Source organism: Phasianus colchicus, chromosome 7, assembly GCF_987193195.1.
Source record: "Phasianus colchicus chromosome 7, bPhaCol1.hap1.1, whole genome shotgun sequence".
NCBI classification, from domain to species: Eukaryota; Metazoa; Chordata; class Aves; order Galliformes; family Phasianidae; genus Phasianus; species Phasianus colchicus.
Window position 1 is genome coordinate 36,242,484 of NC_143442.1, and position 17,350 is coordinate 36,259,833.

The following is a 17,350-nucleotide window of genomic DNA, read 5'->3' on the forward strand; positions in this document are numbered from 1 at the left end:
CCATAAATACTTACTGGGGAAACATGCAAGACCTAAGAAGCAATATTCTCAGAAGCAGGCTCCTCTCCACCCATCTGCATTGCAAAGTGTTCCTTGCAGCCCTTTTTCCTTCCAGGGTCTGAGTCCTTCAGCTCACGTGTGTTTTGGTGAACTGGAGCTGTGCTTGGGGGTGGTGTTGGGCAGTGGGGAAACCCGTCAGCATGCTGCTCACAGCCTGCTGGCTCTGTCCAGAACTTCACCTTTCTGCACCAAAACGTCAGCTGGTCGGGTGCTGACATCTTGCAGAAAAACAGCTGTGGTTTGGGGTTTGTAAAAGGGTATGGACTTGTAACCAAGAGTGAATGCCTGGGAACTGGGGATTTGACCTACATGGGAGTTTGACATGCAGCAGCATCTGAGCTTCATTGGTGTTTTTTTTTGTTGTTGTTGTTTTTTTTCTTCTCAGTGGTGACCAGCAAAACAAACACCTGCCAAGGACCCCCTGCTTGAGGCTGTTTTATTCCTGGTGCCAGGAGGATGCTCCAGTGGGTGCCCAGAGTGCCCGGGTGTCACGCTCTCTTCCAGGTCTCCCCCTGCTGCCTGTGCTGCTGACCCCAGCCCTCTGCCCCTGGCCCTCAAAGGTGAGTCTCACCCCACTAATGCTGCTTGCAGGGCTTTGCTTGTATTTTCCATCCTTTCCTTTGTTTTGGTGGTTTATTTAGACCGTTTTTTCCCCCATCTTCTGGAAGCCCATAGGAAAAGGATGCTACCATCTTTTGACAGTGGGATTTAAAACCGATTGTACTTCCAGTTGGCCTTGGAGGATGGGGGTGCTGTCCAGGGACCGATCTGGATATTGGGGTGAAAAACCAACATTCATTGTGGGAACGATCTGGCACGGGTGCAGTCTCTACTTACAAGCAGGAGCTGCCCCAGTGTGTTTGGAGCTGTGATAGCAGGAACCACAGCTCACCCATCCCGCTGCTTGAAGAGTATTTTGGGCAATGGGGAGGTTTTCCTGCCCTCTGGCACTCAGCTTATTAACTGCTCCGGCTGCTTGATTGATTGTATTGACGGGTAATGCATGCCCCAGTTAACTTATTGGGAGCAGCAACAAAAATAAAGCAATAAAAATAACCCTGTGCCCATGTCACCAAAATGTGTAGGAATGCTGCCGTTGCTGAAGCAGGGCCATGACCCCCACCAGGCAGATCACAGCCCTGCCCCTCTGTCCCACCCTTCTGATGGCAATGTTGGTGGCTGCTGGGGCAGAACCTCCCCAAATCTGAGTCTGGAGGAAAGTGTGCCTGTAAACAACCTGATAGCAATGCTCCCAGGTGTCATTGTGGTGTAACCCTTAGCTCAGCCTTGTGAAGAAAGAGGAAGGGGAAATGACCCAAAGCATGCTCTATTTCTCAATGAAGTTGGCTTTCCCCAGTGTTTCAAAGCAACCACAGCAGACCATCTCTCCAGCAAAGGCTCAGCTCTGCCAGCAGGGACCCCCAATATGAAAGGGAACGTGGGGCTTACAGGGACCCTTCCACCTCCAACAAGGGAACTGGGGCTGAGGGATGTTGGGAAAGACCGGGAACCAACCTTCAGCCCTGTACCCAGCTCTGCAGGCTCCTGCTCTGCGCTCAGCATGCTCCTCCCTGGTGGACCCCGGCCCTCTGAGGAATCGCTCTGGAGCTCGAGGCCAGCCTACAGGGAGAGGTAAGGCAAGCTTGGTCCCTCTCCAGCTCCCACCGCCTCTGCCTCTGTCACACTTGGTCACCCACCTTCTGCTGCGATGGTCACAGGAGTCCTGTAAAACCAGCAAAAGAGCGAAGCTGGGAAGAGCAGAGATGGGGTCGTGTTCATCAGCCTCTCTGCTTTTGTTACTAAAATAGATCTGCTGTGGCCTGAGGCTGTCGTGCTGTCCCAGGCATTGACTATCGCATAATGGAAGGCAGGGCAACATTTTCCATTAGTGAGGAGGAGGATGTGCAACTCTTGATGAGAAGATGGCCCTGTAAAGCAGGAATGTTAGAGTGACTGGCAGACCCATCTCTCTCCCTTCCTGCTCAAACAATTCTATGGTTCTATGGGGCTGGACCAAGGTCACGGTGCCGCAGTTGGTACACATCTCCTGGGGTGTCTGCTGTCATGGGCTGCAGCTGTGTGTGCTGCACGCAGCCTCTTGCGAGCACATCCATCTGTAGTGGGATTGGGGAGGGGAGGCGTCAGAGCTCGCAGGCCATATGCTCAGGGAAGGATGCGCTCTGGGGAGGAAGGCTCTGCTGGCAGACCAGTGGGTCTCAGGGAAGGGCTCCCCACGGCCATCTCAGAGGAAAACCAGGGCATGTCCTTGCTGGGGGACTGTGTATCTGACCCAGGACCACAACCCCAAACTGTCCCCTCACAAGCTCTCGTGACCCCGCTCTGTCTGGCATGCGTGTTTTATCCCCTGGCTTAAGCGAAGACATTTTTCTGCAATAAGCAGTTATTAAAGCACCAATGGAAGAACACTGTGACATCTCGCAGCTCCCACCTCCTCCGGGCAGGTCTCCAGCTTGCTTCCTCTGCCTTCCCACGCTCCCTGACAGAAGTGCCATCCCGTCTCTCAGGGCTGTATCCCTGCTTTCTGCTGTGTCCCCAGGCAGGACAGGAGCTTGGTGCCCAGCCCTGTGCATTTACAGCTCCTGGCCCTAAAGGCAAGGCATGCTTGCTTTTAAACACTGACCCTTCTTCATGGCTGCATCCTGGACATCTTGCCCCATGGCACCCATTGGAACACCAGGTTAGAGCTGGGGGATGTTTGTCCGTGTAACTTTGAGCATGCCTGCCAACGTCCTTCCTCCATCCTTTACATACAGAGGTGATCCTGTGGATGCCTGTGCTATAGCAAAGCAGTGTGTACAGAGGGAAACTTGAAAAAGGACTTCTGGGGGGTTCAGTTAGCCCTGGGAAATGGCTGCTGTTCCATCTTGCACCTAGGCAGTTTTAGCTCCAGGGCAGGTAAGGTGCTTGCGTTGCATGTCTGTGCTGGCACAAGGCTGACCAACAGCTAACGATTTCCCAGTTTGACCCTTCTGCTTAATCTGAACTTGAAGGTGAACAGGAGGAGCTAACGGCATCGATCCGGGCTGCGGCTGATCAGCGCCGTGCCCCTCTCCTGCTGCTTTTTCCCTGCCTCCCCTTCACGCCTTTCAAAAGCCATCCGTCAGAGCAGGCTGGCGTGGCACCGTGCAGCTGACCTTGCTGAGGGACAGGGGGACAGCATGCAGGAGCCTGCTCTGCCCACGTCGCTGGGCATAAGGCTATGGGGTGCCTGATGCTAAGAGGGGCAATGCCCGCGTCTTGCTCCATTGAGGAATAAAACAAAACCTGAGCATGGCTTGGAAACCTTGAACTTGCTGTTGCTGATACATAGAAACCTCTTTTTTTTTTTTTTTTTTTGTCTTCCCTCAGCATCTTCCTTGCTTTAGCCATGGATTTCCTGCAGCTGAAAACAACAAACCATTTTAATCTACGTATTGCTTGTTCTGATCTTTTAATCCAGCTTGCTTTCTATCGGCGGAGAAGCCTAAAATCATTTCTCTGCCTGCCCCCTATTATATAATTATTCGGCAGATTACTCAGGGGCCAGATGTGGCTGGGCACTGCTGTGAAGGGTTGAGGGGCTGCAGAGGAGCATTGCAGGACTGCTCCCAGGAGGGAAAGTGTTGAGCTGGCTGCACTGTGCTGAGTCCTTTGCGTTCCAGCACGCAACGGCAAGCAAGGTTATCCCTCAGCTCATGTTTGTTGAAAGAAAATGCCTCAGAGTCCAGTTGGAGAAGTGTGGCCTCCAACTTGGGGAGGATCTCGCTACACCACAGAAGTGCATTTTATGGCTGTATTTCTGTCTCTGATCTCACTGTGGTGTTATCCACGTCTTGGGAAGGAATGAGACATATGGATGGTGCTGCCCGTGCAGAACTGCCTGACATCCCTGTGTAGAGCATTGGGTGGGGGACAGCCTGGGTGAAGGACCAGCAGCTGGGGGGAATATCGTCGTGACACTGAGATGACATGGCTTCATCTCCAATGCCCTGATCTCAGCCAGCTTTCAAGGAGCCTTAGATGTTAACCTTAGCTAATGAAGTCTGGAGCCCTTGGGTAATGGAGTGGTTTGGGAGAGCTGCCTTGCAGAAGCAACATCGCTAAAACTGATGCCAGAGGAGGATTTGCCCTAGGGCTTCTATTTGTAGGGATGATGAAAAGGTGTATCATCAGCATAGGATGGCGTAGCTGAGGGGCTGGTGTTGCCAGCAAATGCAGCTGCTGACTGGTTTATACTATGGGCCCATAGGAAGCACAACAGGATGTCTCCAGGAATTGCTTTTCTACTCCTCAGAAGGAGCGTTTCGACTCCATTGGGCTGGTACAGAAGAGCTCTATTTTCCTTAAACACAAGGAATCCAAAACCTAGAAGCAAAGTGAACTTTTTTCCAGTCACCCAGAATTAAGGAGAAAGTTCTGTCAGCTACTTCAGAGCTCACATTCCCTTTGGAGCCTGGACAAGCAAGGCCACCAGGACTGGCTGTTGAGGGGAGAAAGCCAGGAGATGCTTAACCCAAGAACCACAGCTGGCTTGGATGTGGTTGGGATGTTTCTTTGGGTTGAGCAGGTGTTTATGGAGGTGACTTTGACATGTTCTTTGAGCCTGGCTTAGCCACGCAGTTTTGGGAACAGATGGTGCCCAACTTGGAGCATGCTGCTCTCCATCTAAAGACACCAGACATCTTGGTCCTTCTTCCAAAACAGCTGTTTCAGCTGCCCCTCTGCCTCCAAGGCAGGAGATCTGTTGGCTCTTGGAGTGGCTGGTTGATAGGAGGGCACTGGAGGATGTGAATGGCCGCGGAGGGGTCCAAAGCTGTGTGGGGACATGAGATGCTCTTTGTTTGTCCATGCAGTGCTTACAATGCATTCTTTTCCTCGGAGGCTTATAGGGTGTACCAGTTGAGATCTGGGGTTCACAGTCAGTGTTCCAGCCGGGTCCCTCCATCACTGCTGCTTGCTGCAAGCTGACTGTTCTAACTCAGCCGGCGCCAGCAGCTAGATGTGTGCTGCTGAACACGCTCCTCCCTCCTGCAGGCTCCATCCCTGGCTGATACCCTGGCCAAATGGCTCTAAATTTCCCCACGTACAGAGCCCCAGCACTCATTTCATAGCAGAGCTCTTTCCCCTTCATGTTGATAGCATTGGCTGGTTTGTTCTCATCGCCTCGAGGCAACCCGATTTGCTCAGTGGCCTTTAAAAAAAATGATGGGAAAAGAAAAAAAAAAATCAGAGCCCACTGAAATGACAAAAACATCAGTGGTGGGTGCATCCCCCTTTACAGCAAACCAAGGGATTTGGGAGAAAATAGGTCACGTGCTCTCTGTCCCATGCCACGTGGTTGCCATCCCAGGGCCAATGAGGTTTGGAGCCCTCCGCGCTGTACAGCAAAAGATCACTGGGATTTTTTTCCCCATAGCATTTTTCATCCTTTCCAAACGTGAAAAGAGTGGCCATCTGCACAGACCCCGTCACGCGAAATCGGCACGAAAGCGGCTCTTTGGGGAAGGTAAGGAGATTTAAAAGATTGTGTTGGTGGAAGACCACCTGCCGCGTGCAACTTCTCCTACAGATGAAAATTGATGAGGTGCTACGAGATATGGTTTAGTAGCTTAGTGGTGGTGATAGGAGGATGGTTGGACTAGACAATCTTGTAGGTCCTTTCCAACCTTGTTTAGTGAGGAGTTGGGAAGTGAGTCGAATACGGGGCTCCAGTGGGGGCTAAAAGAGCTCTGAGCATTTAAGAGCCTTCCCAAGTGCATGTCTTGAGTAGAGAAAATAGGAGTCTGTGTTGGACAGAGGTGGGATTGTGGGAGCAATAGGTAGTCAGCTCCAGTGAACGGCTGCTCCTCCAACTATCTGGTCTTGCAGAATTGCCATTCTTTGCTGTAGTGTGGATTTTATGAAAATAAAGAGGAACTTTAGCTGCACGTTGTAGCTAATGCTACAACCACCGGGTTGGGAAGCGCCCATCTCTGCATTAGCTGGGATATCCATCTGCCATGGATTTGTGTGAGGTACGGCGCGAGCTGCGGGCAGTGCTGCTGGTGAATGCGTGGGGACAGCCAGAATCTCAGCAACCCAAAGAAACGGCTAGAATAACATCGATGCTCATCACACCTGGGTCTGTCCGTGCAACAGAAGCCCCGAGCCTATTTGATTTGATTTCTGCATTTTGGTTACATTTCCATTAATTTTTGCTCTCGCGCTGAGGAAATGGGCAGAAATTTGATTTGAGGAGGAGAATGCCTTTTATAATGGCTCCCTTCTATTCTTTGGGTAACTGATTTCCCCATGGTCGCTACATTTTCTGATGCCGTTGCTTTATTTTTTTTTCCGGTGGCAATTTATTTGGTTGAAACATTTCTTTGTGAGTATAAAAGTGAGTTATTAGTTTCAGAGGTTAGGGAAGGCTGAAATGCTGTTGAAATCAATCCCGAAATATCACATCCTTATTATAAAGGGAAAGTATTTTCAGATATGTTTGTCTTGTAATTTGAGTTTTCTGGGATAATGTCATTTTAATGCGAATCATATTAGAGAAATCCATCTTATTACTGGGGAGTCACGTCTGGCTCAAAATAAACCAAATGGATGAAGGGCAATGTGTTTAGGTTTCCATAAAATGATTGACCTTTGTTTTGGCAGATGCAAAGGCAGATGCTGTAGCTTGCATTTTGATACAGAATCCAACCCCTGGAAAGTCGTGGTTTTGTATTGTATTCAGGCTTTCATCTTCAATTCCAAAATAATTCAGTCGTATTTTTGAAACTCTTAATCTCACTTCTTTCCCTCTCTCTTAAGGATTAATTTGTGCAAACATTTTTAGTATTTCCAGACATAAAGGCACATTTTGACGTCTTTCCTCTAGGGTAATAAACATCGGAGATGTTCTTTTAATCTAGTTGAATTTAAGGACATTTCCTTCTGAAGAAAGCACACTGTTTGGGGGAGGGAGGGGGAATACTGTCCAGGATGAAAGAGGAAAAAAAAAAAAAAAAGTAGTTTTGGGGAGTGGGGTTTGCTGCAAGGAAGGGGATTAGGTACCATGTCTGCGGGTCTCCCAGTGCACGAGAATGAGCCCCAGCCCAACACCAGCCGTGTGGGGAGCACTGCCCATCCCTGCAACATGCTCTAATGCTTCTTGCTCATTGCACCCATCCTGGTGCTGTGGCTGTGCACGCACACACATCTGTCTTCTTTTATTTTATTCAGGCTTTGCTATGTGAGTAAATGGTGTCGGGGCACCAGACCTGCTCCTCTGGGGCCAGATCTGGGGACGGGGGTGGTCACAGCACCCTCCCCACAGCTCTGGTCCCGTGCTCAGCACACGTACAGGTTTCCTGCTCGGTGTGCTTGGCTGAGTGTTTGGACCCGAGGTTATAGAGGACCTACCACAGGGAGAAGGAGAGAGGAAAGCACGGCTCTCCTTGATCGTAATCGAGGCTGAGGTTTAGCTGAAGTGAAAACAGATCAGGAGTGACAGTTTTGGAGCCTGCTGTCAGGGTCTGAGCATGGCGCGGCGGCGATCCACCCCCAGCCGCCCAGGGCCACCCTCCTCCTCTTCTTCCTCCTCCTCCTCCTCACCGGTGAGCATGGGACAGGGTCACGCTGCCTGCCTCCATCCATGGCACATCTCATGCCTGGGGTTGGTGGCACAGCCACTGATGTTGTCACATGCCACCCCTGCCTGCATTCCCAGAGGCCAGGGTATCTCTGGCCAAGGTGATTGACGTGGGTTTGGGTTTGCTGAGAGCCAGTGCCATAGAGGAGCTCTAGGTCCAGCCCCACGGTCAAAATAACTCACGCCTTGCCTGTCTTGACCTTCTGTGTCCTGTCTGCCCTTGCCTGCTCCAGGTCAGTCTGTCTGTCCACCAGTGCCTGGACAGACCCCTCCAGGGCAGCCGTCGTGCAGCAAGCCTCATCCCTATTTCCAGGGATTAAGAAGAGAAATGGGGCTGGGATGAGATGAGGCAGGAGATTGCTGCGCTCGCAGGATGAAGGGATTTGTTGGCTGCCCCCAGATCAGGAGATTGAAAATGGAGGGAAATTATTGAGATGATGCTGCCTGGGATTAAAGCCAGTCTGGCCAGAGGCGGTCTCCTTCAGAGGGGGGTGGTGGATGGGCTGCAGGACGCCTGCTGCTCTGCAAGCATTTTCATCTGCTGCAGAAGACGCAGTGGAAGCGGTGGAAGTCCATCCTCAGGACTCCGGGATGCCTGGAATTGTGTGGTGTGGTGGACTGAGGTGGGGAGAAGGGGACAGGAATGGGAGGCTACCTTCTTGGTGACTCCTTGTCCAGCAGGACGAAAGTGCCCCTTGTGTTCTGCTGGGAACCCCAGAGGTGCTCTCCTCTCAGCCATCCCCGCAGGCAGAAGGTTGCCGGGAGCGTGCTTGGAGCTCTTTACAGAGCTGTGCCCTCTGGTCTCCTAGCTGCAGGAGGACAAGCTGTGTGTCCTCCGAGGGCTGCAGAGCCCCACGTGGCCTCTCCTCCTTGGCGAGCACTCGTCATGGACCTCCGGCCATGAATGTCCTCTTTTGAGTGTCCTTTGGCCTTCCCCTGAAAAACGGCATGTAAGAGATGTGTCCCAATAGCATTGCAGGGCATGTATGCTTAGTGTTGGTGATGAATGTCCTTTATATCATCTACAGAGCAGTGTGATCTGATGTCAGGCCCAAGGTAGTACAAGGTCCCTGTGAGATGTGTGTGGGACCCTCTGGGATGGGTGAGCTGGGTGGACCACCAGGCAGCCTAGTCTCAACATCTTCTCACTCAGTTTCTTTAGCCAGGGAGAAGCAAGGCTAAATTGGATGCATCCCTGCAGCATGGCTGACCCTGGGCACAGCACATGGTTGTCCTGCTGTGAGGAAGCTGTGTTCCAGCACCCAGCCCAGCTCTCCCTTGCTGCAATTAAGACCCTGCGTAATGCCCCGTCTCCTCCAGCCTCCTCATTCCTGCAGACCTTGGTTCCTCTGGCCCTTCCTTCTGTCTCTGCGGATCCACGGTTGCTCTCTGCTGGCTGGATCTCCCATGAAGACCCATCTCATTATTCTTGGCTTTCTTTTGCAGATCCTGAGCTTGTACATTGAGTTATTCCTCCCAGCCCTTTTTGGGTGGATGAGGAGCCCTTCTCCCATCCCTTAACCACGCAGAACAACATTCAGTACTTTCCCTTCCTGAGTCATATCTTTTTTTCCTTGCCTTTGCCAAGCTCTCTTTGGGTTCTTGCCGTGCTCTCAGCTAAACTGGCTCCCCTAAGCTGCCTTTTCACTTGGCACTTTAACAGGAGAGCCTCTAACACCTGCTCTTTGAGCACTGAGAGTGTTTCCCACCCATCTCCAAACAGTTTCCTTTACTCCAGGCTTCCCTGGCTCTTTCAGAAAAATGTCACATAGGAAGATATTAGCAACCATGTTCCTACCACCTCTGTACTACCTGTTAGGGCTTTCCCCTCTCTGCACAAGCTCACCCTGGGGCTGCAGATGCCTGCAGAAATGCTTGGCTCCCCTTGTGCTGTGTGAGGTACTCTGTTCTCCAGCAGCTTGGTCCAGCCATCCTCTGCAGTGCTGGGTCTCATGACACATCCAAGATGCAGATATGGAGCAAAACACTGAAGCTCTTGGCTTCTAAATCTTAGCAGTGCAAAACAGCATCGTTTCAGCTAATTAATTAAAGCCAATGGTGTTAATGGCAGCAATGGTTACTTGCGCATCTGTGCCGAATGGAGAATAGCAAATGGTTGGCCCAACCCAGCTCCTCATCAGCACCTCTTCCTGCTTCCCAGAATCTCCAAAGGGCTGGTTTGAGCATGGAGGGACAGCTGGTATTTCAGAAAAAATCTTCAATGTTGCTTTAATTATTTTAATTTTCTGGCAGAGTAAAATCTGTGGCTGAGGAGACAGCTACCTTCCTTACCCAAGGAGATGGTGCTTTCTCAGCACAAGGTGTCTTAAGCCCACCCAGCACTTGTTGAAGGCTTACAGACATCTGCAGATGTGCAGTTGCTCTTGGTGACTGAGCAGCAGTAAGCCCAACAGAGTAGTGCAAAGAGCATCAGCGCTCATAGGAAATGAGCTGAAATCTCCCGTGTACCTAAACAGTTTAACCTTCACCGAAAGGACTTTTTTATTGGCAAGTTGTTCCAAAAGTAGCTGACAGGGTGAATTGGAAGTGACTAAACTCAAGCGTGTTGTCTCCACCCCCAGCCTTCCAGAAGCAGCTTTCATTCAATACAAAACAAATTCAGTGCAGACCTATTGCTATATCAAGCAGGGTTTTTTGACCTTGTGAAAGATGGAGTTGGAGGTTTGTGCTTTTTTGTGATAGGGACTCACAGCTTTCTCCATCTGGGACAGGCCTCTGCTGTGATGCTGCATTTCTTGGTTTGCCAGTCAGGTCAGAAATCCCACTGAAATCCCTGAAATTTAAAGTAAGGACTACAAAAGCGAGGTGAAAATGGCTAGGGGAGTTTTCCACATTGTGTAGAGCTCCTCTTCTATTTTCTTCTCAAAAGCTGGAAGAGAGAGGTGTTTAAGAGCCAAGCTTTGCTCAGCAGTACCACTGAAAACACCAGAATTTAAGGTGTGTTCAACAGAAGGGAACCCAAAAGCAGGATGCACACAGCCTGATACTAACCTTAAACAAATCTGTGTGGTGGCTGGTTGATGTGCTGTGTAAATAAGAATCCCAGGAAAGCAGTGGGGAATTTCCTGAGGGGGAGAGCAGTTTTAGCACAGCTTTGTCTGGTCTGAGGGCAGAGATGTTGGCCAATACCAATACCTAGAGCCAGTGTTCTGTATGGAAGGCCACCCAGTGTGAACAAGCAGCCTTGCTCTCTGGAGGGCAAAGGACCTGGGGAGCAATCCATGCTTGGAGGGGATAGGAAGCAATTGTTTAGGAAATGGAGAAAAGCTTTCAAGAATTCCATCTAGCAGAGACATTGGGGGCAGGACCAGGTGGTAAAAGACAATCAGAGTTGCTGAGGATGCAGCAGAGGCTGATTGTGATGATGGCCCTGGCTCTGAGTTTGTGGTCATGGGAGCTGGAAGAAGGGGCAGAGCAGGGGGTCCAAAGCAGGAACAATTGCATCTCTGCAATAGTAGTTGGGGTAGCTGGCATAAAAGTGAGGGAGGCTGGAAGAATCCCATGGTGCACAAGAGCAGATGGGAAGGCAGGCTACAGTTGCTCTTCAGCAGCCAGTGGGTGACACTGTGGGCCACGAGCAGAGACATCACCTGGAGGAGAACAGGGGAATGGGAGCAGGTGACCAAGAATGAAACATCTGGAAGGCAAGAGCAGGGAGATGTACTGATGTTACATCTGCAGTGATGCTTGGAAAGACCAAGGGCTGATGAGAAGTGAGGATACCCTGGATGATGTACCAAGCTAGAGTGGAGGTATCTTTTTTTTTCTATTAGTTTTCTAACATGTTTTCAGTGGAGCTGGAGGAGACATTAATCAAAATGACTCCTCTGTTTGTGGAAGCCAGCAGCAGCTGCAAATGCAGCTTTATTGCAAAACAATGTTAGGCATCACGCATTTGGACTTCCGTGCTACTGTCCTCTCATGGCTTCATCTTCTGACCGGTAGTTGATGCATTTCCTTTTAGACCCTGACTTTTAGTGAGTACCAGACTTTGGTTTTCTGCCACAGCAATTTTTATCCTTTCTCCTTCCATCCGCAGCCTGATCTGGCCAGACTGCATTGTCGTCATAATCCTGAGCTCACTGCGGCACGCTGCCCCCAGCCGCTAAAATGTGATGCTGAAAATCACTGGATTAGGTCTTAATGGCAGGATCAAACCACAAGGAGATGAGTGGGGAGAAAGCTTAAGCAAGTGGGCAGGCAGATCTTGGGAAAGTGTATAACGTCAGAAAAATGGCTTCTTTCCTAGGCTGTCTTCTGCCCTCTTCATTAAGGACATGGCTTTCAGTCGCCAAGGTTCAGAAAAAAACTGGCCCAGGATTTTGGAAGTGGGTATCGAGAGGTCAGAGGTGCTTAAATATTTCCTCCCTCATTGCTTAAAAATGTACACTTAGAGTTATGGACTTTTTGGCCGAGGTGTTAGTCTCAAACATGAAACTCAGCCAATGCATTAGAAATATGGCCCTTGCTGTGGCATATTGTGGTGTGCTGAAGGATGCTGGAGCTTTGCGGTCGGAATCCTGCAGGTGGGATTCCTGAAGCTCCAAAGAGCCCGTGATTTGTGTTGAACGCTTTTCAGATCAGCATTGCCTTTGAGCAACCACCGAGGTGCTCCAGAGCAGGATCTTTGGGTGGTGCCTGGGTAGGTGGCACATGCTCCTCGTGCAGAGCCCTGGCTGGTCCCAGTGCTTTGCCTACATGGACCTGCAAGAGCTCTTCCCTTAAGGGCTCCAAGGCTTTGGATTGAACAAACCTACCAAGAAGGAGTGGTTTTCTGAAGGCCATGCAATGGGTGACGAGGCTGACGGAGACTTTCTTTGAGTTTTACTTGGCAGTGCCCGTGAACTTTCCATCCAAGCCCTTCTTGGAGGGGGAACGTTGTGCCTCTGGGATGTTTTTGCATCAAGTTGTTTTCTCTGATTGTTTTCGGACAGCTTGAAGAAAACATTGCTGTCCCCCAAAATAAATACCTAGTCAGTGCCATGAAACTTGATCTCTGTAACACTGAGGAGAATATTCCATGACGGAATCTGGAGAAGAAACTCTACCTTATGCATCTGACTTCTGGCAGTGCATGGTCCCAGAGGTACCAGGGTGACTTCAGTTCAGATAACCTAAGCATATTTTCTGCCTGCTCTAGCTTTCTTGTCTGGCTTGGAAGGCAGGTTTGAGAATAGGCTTGAAAAATTGTGTCTGCTGAGGGCAAGAGTGCTCTTGCTCAACTGCGACTTCCACAGATGTCTGGGAAATAACTGAGAACCAGAATACTGCTGCAAAGAAGGAGCACCGGAAGGAAAACACCCACAAAACCCTAAAGATGAGAAGGAGAGGAGTGCTTGGGACTGTGTGCCCTAACGGGAGCAGGGACCCCTCAGCCTCAAAGGGTGGGATGTCAGGTCTGCAGGCAGCAGTGATGCTAGCGATGGATCTCTCTGGTAGCAGATGCCCTGGTTCTTGCTTGCAGAGGGGCTGCAGGCAGCTCTGGCTGGAGCCATGCCCAGTAAGTGCCAGCAGATGCATAGGAGAAAGAAGAGGAGGGCTGGTACAGCACGGGCGGGAGGTGAGGGTGTTTCTGCTGGGAAGCAGCTGAGACAAAGAAACAAAGTGTTTTGGGGGAAAACGGAGCCATTTGGAGCTTTTTATTTTATTTTATTATTTTATTTTATTTTATTTTATTTTTTTATCTTGGTGTGTGAAATGGCATTTTGGTGAAAAGCAAAGTGCTCTGAGCCACTGCCTGGCTGTGGTGGCATTTGGGTGCCCTTCAGGAAGACATTTCAGGGCAAACATACCATGAGCTGGGTGACTGTGGTGGCAGGAGCCAGCCATGCTCCCCCATGGGGACATCAGCTCGGTGGAACCCACTGCTAAAATGGAGGTTTGGAAACCAGGTTAGAGAATGAAGGCCAGCTCAGCGCTCAGCCTCCCTCCCCATGCTTACATTCCATCTCCTGTGAGGGAGCCAGGACGTGAAAATGATCACAGTCTTAAAAGGACTAAATTAAATTAAATTAATACACGGTGTTAATAATCAGATTTCATTCAATCTTAAGTGCATCTCGATGTTTGCAATGTGAATTGGCTGGCACAAAGGCGAGAGCACCAACTTAGGCAATCTGTCCAACCACCAACAAACTGGTGTGGGAAAAAAAATCAGAGAACGTCTGGGGAGGGGCAGGAGTCCTCCCTCTGTTCTGGGTTTCCATTTTCCTTTCTTTTCTCTACTTGGTCACTGGTGCACGAGCTGTTTTGCAGTCAGTGGGTATTTCTGATGGATTAAGAACATTTCCTGGAATTTACTAGATTTGTTTTCAAAACCAAAGGAGAGGTGAAGAGCTGGGTTGTTCTATGTATCAATGATGCCTTCTGCAAGCACTCTTTCAAAAGGCAGGTGGATTCAAAAGCTGTGTTTTCTCTGCAGTCAGGTCATCCTTTAGAAAAACATTTTGGGACAGATCAGCGTTGGGTGCCATGTTCCCAACCCTGCAGGTTGGAGTGCTGCTCTGCTCCTTTGCATGCAGTATCCCAGGCATTGCAGTTCTCACTTGGTTTGCAGTGTACCTTCCATTTTGGGTCCAAACTTGGCTCTTCCATCTCGTGGTGCTGCATCTTTGACTTCTGCAGGGCTGCACCAGCTCCGTGCTGGATTGGAGCTGGGCACTTTGCTTTATCCGTCAGGCTGGATGTAATGATGTCCTCGGGGCTTCTGAAGGGAAGGACAAAGAAGCAATTCTGAAGATGCTGTGAGCTAGGCAGAGCTCGCTTGCCCTGTGAGGAGATGGATCCTAGAGCATGGGGTCTCTCTTTGGGCTGAGGACACTCTGAAATGCTCAAAATGGTGTTCGGAGTGAGATTTTTTCTCAACACTTTGTCTGTGAAGAATGAACAATGTTGGAGGGGGGGTTCACAGACAGAGTAAATGCCTCTGATCCATTGTTCTCGTAGTTTCCACCGCATTTATGAACTCCCATATAAAAGACTTACCTTTCACTAGTATGATTAAGAAAAGGCCAATGTAGCTTTCCTGCTTGCTGGAGCATGAAGCGTGTTTAATTTAATAATGCTGATAGATCTTAAAGCCAGGAGCATTTGGCTAACACATGACCCACTTTTTCAATCAATTGGAAACATTTACATAACGGCCAGCTTCAGGGTCTCCCATGTGAGGGATAGGGAGCACAGGGCTGTGGTAGGTGGCTGCAATACAGGGCATTTGGTGAGAGCACCGTGGTGGATTTCATGCATCCTTGGTGGGAAAGCCATGGCCCACCTCCCTGGGGCTGCCAGCCCCTGCTTGGCGCAGCACAGCCAACGTGTCAGCTCTCCCAGAGCTGCTCGGTTTGTGACAGCCCCGTCTCCATTCAGCTGTGCTCTTGTGGGAAAGCATCATCTCCCTGCTCACCGCATGGCTTTTGTCCATTTTGAGCTCTGTGGGAGCCTACTGGAAGAGGATGCTTTCACTCAAGCCCAACTCGCGGCCATTTGTGCACTGCTACACATTTATACATCCCAGCTGCTTTTTTTTGCTTCAAAGTAATAACTGAGCACTAGGTTTACCTCCCATTTTTTGGTCACAGACACCACTGTATGAGCACAGAAAAACAGCAGATGCTTGTGACAGAAAAAATCTCCCATCTGATGTGTACCGAGGGATTAAAGAACATGGAGGAGAATTGCTGCAGATCTCCTGGCATTGCGCACAGGAGGATGCTGGCATCATCCCTGAGACAGGACTGGTCTCCCCATGCAGTAGGCTGCAGAGACATTCGGTGTGCCCCCTCCTTGCACAGAGATGCTATTAAGGAGACACTGGGAAAAAAAAAAAAACAACAGGATTTGTTTCCCTACCTACTGCAATTTGTCTTCCTGCCTCGAAAATACTGGTAGCATTTTTACCTCTAGAGGGCAGAGGAGGAATGGAAGGGACTGTGTCAGCGTCTGGAAGATGGGCAGAGGTTTCATGAAATATGTACAGCTGGAAATGACGTGCGTTCATCAGACACAGCACCTGGCTTACAGATTAAAATCCAGAAGTGCAGTGATCAGAACACCAGCTCAGCCCTTCCTGCTCCTCGCTCTTGGAGTCTGATGGATATTTCCACTTACAGAAGAGCCGGCTTTTCCAAAACCCACAGCTCCAGATTTTCTGAGTGTTCATTCATGCTCAGAATGGTGAATTTTGGTTTGCCAGATGCATGCCCTGGGTATTTTGAAGTCCAAGCTCTGCAATCAGTCTTTGACCAGAGGGTTCCACCAACTCCCTGCTCCCTTGTCACAGAATCGTAGCATCATAGCATCACTTGAATTAGAAGGGACCTTTGAAGGTCATCTAGTCCAGCTCCCCTGCAATTAACAGGAACAGATAGATGTACTGACGGTGGGGTGGCAGAGGTAGGGGTGGTGAATCCATGAGGAGGGATCAGGAATGCCAACTCACCCCAGGGATGCCCATCCTTGCCCCTCTGTCCCCAGGTGATACGGCTGTGCCGCTGCCTCCTCTTGTGCCAGGGCTCCTCCCACTGGTCTCCCATCCCTGGTAGGAAATGGAGTCAAAGGTCTCCGAAGGCGGCCTGAACGTCACCCTCACCATCCGGCTGCTGATGCACGGCAAGGTAAAGGCTCCTGGCAGGGCTACACCCCTCTCCCTTTCCTGCTTGGGTTATATTCATGTCTTGGCAACATCATTTATTCTGTGGCGTTTTCTTTTTTTTTTTTTTGTTAGGAAGTCGGAAGCATCATTGGAAAGGTAAGCACATATTTTAGATTCACTAAATAAGGTTAAGGAATGTGATGCAAACTAGCTTAAATTCTTGCCCCATAGGCCACAGGGCACCATTTAGCTCACACAGAAAGCTTCACGAGGTGCATCTGCTCCATGATTAAGTCCTGGCTATTTGTGGTGGTGAAGATCTGCAGCATTAACACCTTATTCTTTAAATAAATGCTTGCAGTTTATTTATACATCAACTTTTCAGGCCTGGAAGGAGTCACAGTTTTGTATCTCATGATATTAGAGTTCTCCACAGATACTAGAGCAGAAACCATCCTTCACAACCACTCCAAAGGGCCATCTTTTTTGATCGTCTAGACTGTTCATGAGCTTTTCCATGAGGTTTTCCTCCAAACAGGAAATCTAGAAAGGGAGGTGTAAGTTACAGTTATGCTATTTGGTCAGTATCAGTCCTTACAGACGTGGGAGCAGGGGTGAGTTTGGATCATCAGCTCTTCAACTCACCCATCGTGTAGGTGTCAGGGCCAGGTGTCACAGAGCTCCCCGAAGTTTTGGCCATGTGCTGCAGTGTGTTAGAGAGATGCATGTTTGGGAAGGTTGTTTTGTCTTGAGTTTTTACAATGGCCCGTGTTTCTGCTTCTTATTTCAGAAAGGAGAGACTGTGAAGAAGATGCGTGAAGAGGTGAGCAACTCTGGTCCATGAAGTGATTTGGAAGAGAGGGATGAGGAGTGGGAAGGGCTGGCACCTCTCCTCCCAGCAGCACACAGAGCATGACCAGAGCTGTCCCAATGGCTCACTGCTCTGTGAGATACTGTGTTTACTGGGAATTTTCCAGAGACAACAGCTTCCTACTTCTGACACAGTGAAATAAGATTGCTCATGAGATGAGAGAGTTTGCCCACGGTCTTTGTACATT

The 17,350-nt window shown here is 49.8% G+C and overlaps 1 protein-coding gene across 6 annotated transcripts in view; it reads left to right on the plus strand.

Annotated features, from left to right (window-relative positions):
* Positions 1-17,350, plus strand: part of PCBP3 (poly(rC) binding protein 3) — a 46,384-nt gene that overhangs the window by 7,010 nt on the left and 22,024 nt on the right. For all 6 annotated transcript variants that reach the window (XM_090144568.1, XM_090144569.1, XM_090144571.1 and 3 more), the window contains exons 2-7: positions 446-620; positions 1,594-1,692; positions 5,477-5,566; positions 16,175-16,314; positions 16,425-16,448; positions 17,083-17,115. In XM_090144568.1, coding sequence (XP_090000694.1) covers positions 16,246-16,314; positions 16,425-16,448; positions 17,083-17,115 — 126 coding nt within the window. In that variant the 5' untranslated portion in view covers positions 446-620; positions 1,594-1,692; positions 5,477-5,566; positions 16,175-16,245. The remainder of the gene's footprint in view (positions 1-445; positions 621-1,593; positions 1,693-5,476; positions 5,567-16,174; positions 16,315-16,424; positions 16,449-17,082; positions 17,116-17,350) is intronic.